Source organism: Ornithorhynchus anatinus, chromosome 11 (genome assembly GCF_004115215.2).
Source record: "Ornithorhynchus anatinus isolate Pmale09 chromosome 11, mOrnAna1.pri.v4, whole genome shotgun sequence".
In the NCBI taxonomy this organism is placed as follows: domain Eukaryota; kingdom Metazoa; phylum Chordata; class Mammalia; order Monotremata; family Ornithorhynchidae; genus Ornithorhynchus; species Ornithorhynchus anatinus.
The window spans coordinates 58108564-58114563 of record NC_041738.1 but is presented as its reverse complement, the minus strand read 5'-3'; the positions used below and the strand labels follow the sequence as shown (position 1 = coordinate 58114563).

The following is a 6000-nucleotide window of genomic DNA, read 5'->3' as shown; positions in this document are numbered from 1 at the left end:
ACAGTGGAAAGAGCCCGGGCTTGGGAGTCAGAGGTCATGGGTTCTTAACCCAACTCTGCCACTTGTCAGCTGTGTGACTATGGGCAAGTCACTTCACGTCTCTGTGCCTCAGTTCCCTCATCTGTCAAATGGGGATGAAGAGTGTGAGCCTCACGTGGGACAACCCGATGACCCTGTTTCTCCTCCAGCCCTTCGAACAGCATTCTGCACAGAATAAGCGCTTAACAGATACCAACATTATCACTTCACTTCTCTGTGCCTCAGTTCCTCCATCTGTCAAACGGGGATGAAACCTGTGAGCCTCACGTGGGACCACCTGATGACCCTGTATCTCCCCCAGCCCTTCGAACGGTGCTCTGCACATAGTAAGCGCTTAACAAATAATAATGATGGCATTTGTTAAGCGCTTACCATTTGCAAAGCACTGTTCTAAGCGCTGGTGAGGATACAAGGTGAGGAGGTTGTCCCACGTGGGGGTCCCAGTCTTAATCTCCATTTTCCAGCTGGGGTAACTGAGGCCCAGAGAAGTTAAGTGACTTGCCCAAAGTCACACAGCTGACAAGTGGCTGAGTCGGGATTTGAACCCACGACCTCTGACTCCCAAACCCGCACTCTTTCCACTGAGCCACGCTGCTTCTCTACCAACATTCCCAATAAATACTATTGAATGAATGAATGAAAGTGACTCGGTGATTAGTGAAAGTGATTAGACTGTAAGCCCGTCAATGGGCAGGGATTAAGAGAAGCAGCGTGGCTCAGTGGAAAGAGAGAGGTCGTGGGTTCGAATCCCCGCTCCGCCACTTGTCAGCTATGTGACTGTGGGCAAGTCCCTTCATTTCTCAGTGACCTCATCTGTAAAATGGGGATTAAGACTGTGAGCCCCACGGGGGACAACCTGATTAGCCTGTATCTACCCCAGCGCTTAGAACAGTGCTCTGCACATAGTAAGCGCTTAACAAATACTAACATCATCATCATTGTCTCTACCTGTTGCCGAACTGTCCACTCCAAGTGCTTAGTACAGTGCTCTGCACATAGTAAGCACCCCATAAACACTAATGAATGAATGAAAGTGACAGTGATAAGTGAAACCGATTAGACTGTGAGCCCGTCAATGGACAGGGATGGTCTCTATCTGTTGCCGAATTGTCCACTCCAAGCGCTTAGTACAGTGCCCTGCACATGGTAAGCACTCAATAAACACTACTGAATAAATGAATGAAAGTGACTTAGTGATTAGTTAAAGTGATTAAACTATGAGCCCGTCAATGGGCAGAGATGGTCTCTGTTGCCGAATCGTATATTCCAAGCGCTCAGTACAGTGCTCTGCACATAGTAAGTGCTCAATAAACACTATTGATTGAATGAATGAAAGTGACTTAGTGATTAGTGAAAGTGATTAGACTGTGAGCCCATCAATGGGCTGGGATGGTGTCTATCTGTTGCCGAATTGTGTATTCCAAGCGCTCAGTACAGTGCCCTGCACATAGTAAACACTCAATAAACACTATTTAACGAATGAATGAAAGTGACTTAGTGATTAGTGAAAGTGATTAGACTGTAAGCCCATCACTGGGCAGGGATGGTCTCTATCTGTTGCCGAATTGTCCACTCCAAGTGCTTAGTACAGTGTCCTGCACATAGTAAGCGCTCAATAAACACTATTGAATAAATGAATGAAAGTGACAGTGATTAGTGAAAGTGATTAGACTGTGAGCCCGTCAATGGGCAGGGATGGTCTCTATCTGCTGCCCAATTGTCCACTCCAAAGCTGAGTGACCGCGGGCAAGTCTCTTAACTTCTCTGGGCCTCAGTTCCCTCATCTGTAAAGTGGGGATTAACTGAGAGCCTCCCGTGGGACCATCTGATGACCCTGTATCTCCCCCAGCGCTTAGAACAGTGCTCTGCACATAGTAAGCGCTTAACAAATACCATCATCATTATTATTATTATTCTCTGTCCCTCAGTTCCCTCCTCTGTCAAATGGGGATGAAGCCTGTGAGCCTCATGTGGGCCAACCTGACGACCCTGCATCTCCCCAGCGCTTAGAACAGTGTTCTGCACCTAGTAAGCGCTTAATACCATCATCATTATTATTATTCTCTGTCCTTCAGTTCCCTCCTCTGTCAAATGGGGATGAAGCCTGTGAGGCTCCACGTGGGCCAACCTGATGACCCTGCATCTCCCCCAGCGCTTAGAACAGTGCTCTGCACCTAGTAAGCGCTTAATACCATCATCATATTATTATTCTCTGTCCCTCAGTTCCCTCCTCTGTCAAATGGGGATGAAGCCTTAATACCATCATCTTATTATTATTCTCTGTCCCTCAGTTCCCTCCTCTGTCAAATGGGGATGAAGCCAGTGCGCCTCATGTGGGCCAACCTGATGACCCTGCACCTCCCCAGCGCTTAGAACAGTGTCCTGCACCTAGTAAGCACTTAATACCATCATCATTATTATTATTCTCTGTCCCTCAGTTCCCTCATCTGTCAAATGGGGATGAAGCCTGTGAGGCCCCACGTGGGACCACCTGATGACCCTGCATCTCCCCCAGCGCTTAGAACAGTGCTCTGCACCTAGTAAGCGCTTAATACCATCATCTTCTTATTATTCTCTGTCCCTCAGTTCCCTCCTCTGTCAAATGGGGATGAAGCCTATGCGCCTCATGTGGGCCAACCCGATGCCCCCTGCATCTCCCCCAGCCCTTCGAACAGTGCCCTGCACATAGGAAGCGCTTAGGAAGCTGCGTTATTATTCATGCAGCGCCCTGCACAGAGGAAGCGCTCAATCAATACTCCAGAATGAGTGAATTCGCCCACCGTCCCCCATGAGGCGGAGGCGGGATTCGAACCCGTGGCCTCGGCCTCTCAAGGTGGTGGTGGGGGGGGGGGGGGGAGGAGCTGCGGCCGCGCTTGATTGGCGGGCGGACGCAGGTGGGCCTCGCGCGCGCGCGCGCGCCCCTCCTCCCCCCCGGTCACGCGGCCGGGAGCGCGAGCCCGAGCGCGCGCCGCGCGCCCCTCCCTCCCCCCCCCCACCTGGGGCCCCGAGGCAGCCCAGGCCAACGCCGCCGGAGCAGCAGCAGCAGCAGCAGCAGCAGCAGCAGCAGCAGCAGGTGCCTCGGTCCCTCCCGCCCCGTCCTGTTCCCCCCCCACGTCCCTCCTCATGCAGGCCGGGCTTGCTTTCCCCGACGACCTCCGCTGCCTCCTGGAAGGTAACGCGTCCCCCTGCCCTCCTCCCTTCCCTCCCCCGGGGTCGCTCCTCGACGGGAAGGAGCAGAAGGACCTGCCGGGCCGCCCCCATCCTCATCATAACGCCTAACGCGGCCCCGCACTCTGCTAAGCGCTGGGAGCCAGAGGAGGGCAGCAGGCGGTCCCACGTGGGGCTCCCAGCCTTCACCCCCGTTTTACAGAGGAGGGCACTGAGGCCCAGAGAATAAGAATAATAATGTTGGTGTTTAAGCGCTTGCTATGTGCAGAGCAATAGGTCATCAGGTGGTCCCACGTGGGGCTCGCAGTTTTAATCCCCATTTTACAGAGCAGGGGACTGAGACCCAGAGAGTAATAATAATGTTGGTATTTGTTAAGCGCTTACTATGTGCAAAGCAGTAGGTCATCAGGTGGTCCCACGTGGGACTCGCAGTTTTAATCCTATTTTACAGAGGAGGGAACTGAGACCCAGAGAGTAATAATAATGTTGGTATTTGTTAAGCGCTTACTATGTGCAAAGCAGTAGGTCATCAGATGTCCCACGTGGGGCTCGCAGCCTTCACCCCCATTTTACAGAGGAGGGAACAGGCCCAGAGAGTAATAATGATAATGTTGGTATTTGTTAAGGGCTTACTATGTGCAAAGCAATAGGCCATCAGATGGTCCAACGTGGGGCTCGCAATCTTCACTCCCATTTTACCGAGGAGGGCACTGAGGCCCAGAGAATAAGAATAATAATGTTGGTGTTTAAGCGCTTACAATGTGCAGAGCAGTAGGTCATCAGGTGGTCCCACGTGGGGCTCGCAGTTTTAATCCCCATTTTACAGAGGAGGGAACTGAAGCCCAGAGAATAATAATAATAATAATGATGTTGGTATTTGTTAAGCGCTTACCCTGTGCAAAGCAATAGAAGGTCATCAGGTGGTCCCACGTGGGACTCGCAGCCTTCACCCCCATTTTACAGAGGAGGGCACTGAGGCCCAGAGAATAATAATAATAATGTTGGTATTTAAGTGCTTACTATGTGCAGAGCAATAGAAGGTCATCAGATGGTCCCACGTGGGGCTCGTAGCCTTCACCCCCATTTTACAGAGGAGAGAGCTAGGGCATGGAGAAGTGACTTGCCCCAAGTCACCCAGTTGATAATAATGATGATAGTATTTGTTAAACGCTTACTATGTGACAATAATGGGGGTATTTAAGCACTTACTTTGTGCAAAGCAGTGTTCTAAGTGCTGGGGGGATACAAGGTGATCAGGTGGTCCTACGTGGGGCTTGCAGGCTTCACCCCCGTTTTACAGAGAAGGGAGCTAGGGCATGGAGAAGTGACTTGCCCAAAGTCACACAGTTGACAATAATAATGATGGTGGTATTTGTTAAGCACTTACTATGTGCAAAGCACTGTTCCAAGCTGTTGGGGGGGGGGATAGAAGGTGATCAGGTGGTCCCACGTGGGGCTCGCAGCTTTCACCCCTGTTTTACAGAGGAGGGAGCCAGGGCCTGGAGGAGTGACGTGCCCCAAGTCACCCAGCTGACAATAATAACGATGATGAAATTCGTTAAGCGCTTACCATGTGACAATAATGCTGGTATTTGTTAAGTACTTACTTTGTGCAAAGCAGTGTTCTAAGCGCTGGGGGAATACAAGGTGATCAGATTGTCCCACTTGGGGCACACAATTTTAATCCCCATTTTACAGAGGAGGGAACTGAGGCCCAGAGAATAATAATAATAATAATGATAATGGTATTATTTAAGCGCTTACTATGTACAAAGCAATAGAAGGTGATCAGGTGGTCCCACGTGGGGCTCACAGCCTTCACCCCCATTTTACAGAGGAGGGAGCCAGGGCCTGGAGGAGTGACTTGCCCCAAGTCACCCATCTGACAATAATGATGATGATGGTGGTATTTATTAAGCACTTACTATGTGACAGTAATAATGGTGGGATTTGTTAAGTGCTTACTATGTGCAAAGCAGTGTTCTAAGCACTGGGGGAGATAGATGGTCATCAGGTGGTCCCACATGGGGCTCGCAGCCTTCACCCCCATTTTACAGAGGAGGGAACTGAGGCCCAGAGAATAATAATAATGATGTTGGTATTTGTTAAGTGCTTACTATGTGCAAAGCAGTGTTCCAAGTGCTGGGGGAGATAGATGGTCATCAGGTGGTCCATGTGGGGCTCACAGTCTCAATCCCCATTTTACAGATGAGGTAACTGAGGCACTGAGAAGTGAAGTGACTTGCCCAAAGTCACACAGCCGGCATGCAGCAGATCTGGGTTTAAAACGCACAATCTCTGACTCCCAAGCCCGGACTCTTTCCACTGAACCACGCTGCCTCCCGACCTGTCTGCTGTGTGGCTTCGGGCAAGACACTTCACTTCTCTGGGCCTAATTTCCCTCATCTGTAAAATGGGGATTAAGACTGTGAGCCCCATGTAGCGTGGCTCACTGGAAAGACCCGGGCTTGGGAGTCGAGGTCGTGGGTTCTAATCCCAACTCTGCCACTTGTCTGCTGTGTGGCCTTGGACAAGTCACTTGGCTTCTCTGGGCCTCGGTTCTCTCATTTGTAAAATGGGGATCAGGACTGTGAGCCTCATGTGGGGCAACCTGATTACCTTGTATCTACCCCAGTGCTTAGAACGGTGCTCGGCACATAATAAGCGCTTAACAAACACCAGAAGTATTATTATTATTAAATAGGGATGGAGACTATGAGCCCCATGCTGGACACGGTCTGTCCAACCCCATTTGCTTGGATCCACCCCTGTGCTTAGCACATAGGAAGGGTT

General features: G+C 50.6%; 1 protein-coding gene across 1 annotated transcript in view; it reads left to right on the top strand.

The window, feature by feature from the left end:
• The first annotated feature begins 3090 nt into the window (after positions 1–3090).
• The window catches only part of SKAP1 (src kinase associated phosphoprotein 1), a 380005-nt gene continuing 377095 nt past the window's right edge, over positions 3091–6000 (top strand). Inside the window, exon 1 of the mRNA XM_029075297.2 lies at positions 3091–3211. Within this exon, the coding sequence (XP_028931130.1) occupies positions 3163–3211 (49 nt within the window). The 5' untranslated portion in view covers positions 3091–3162. The remainder of the gene's footprint in view (positions 3212–6000) is intronic.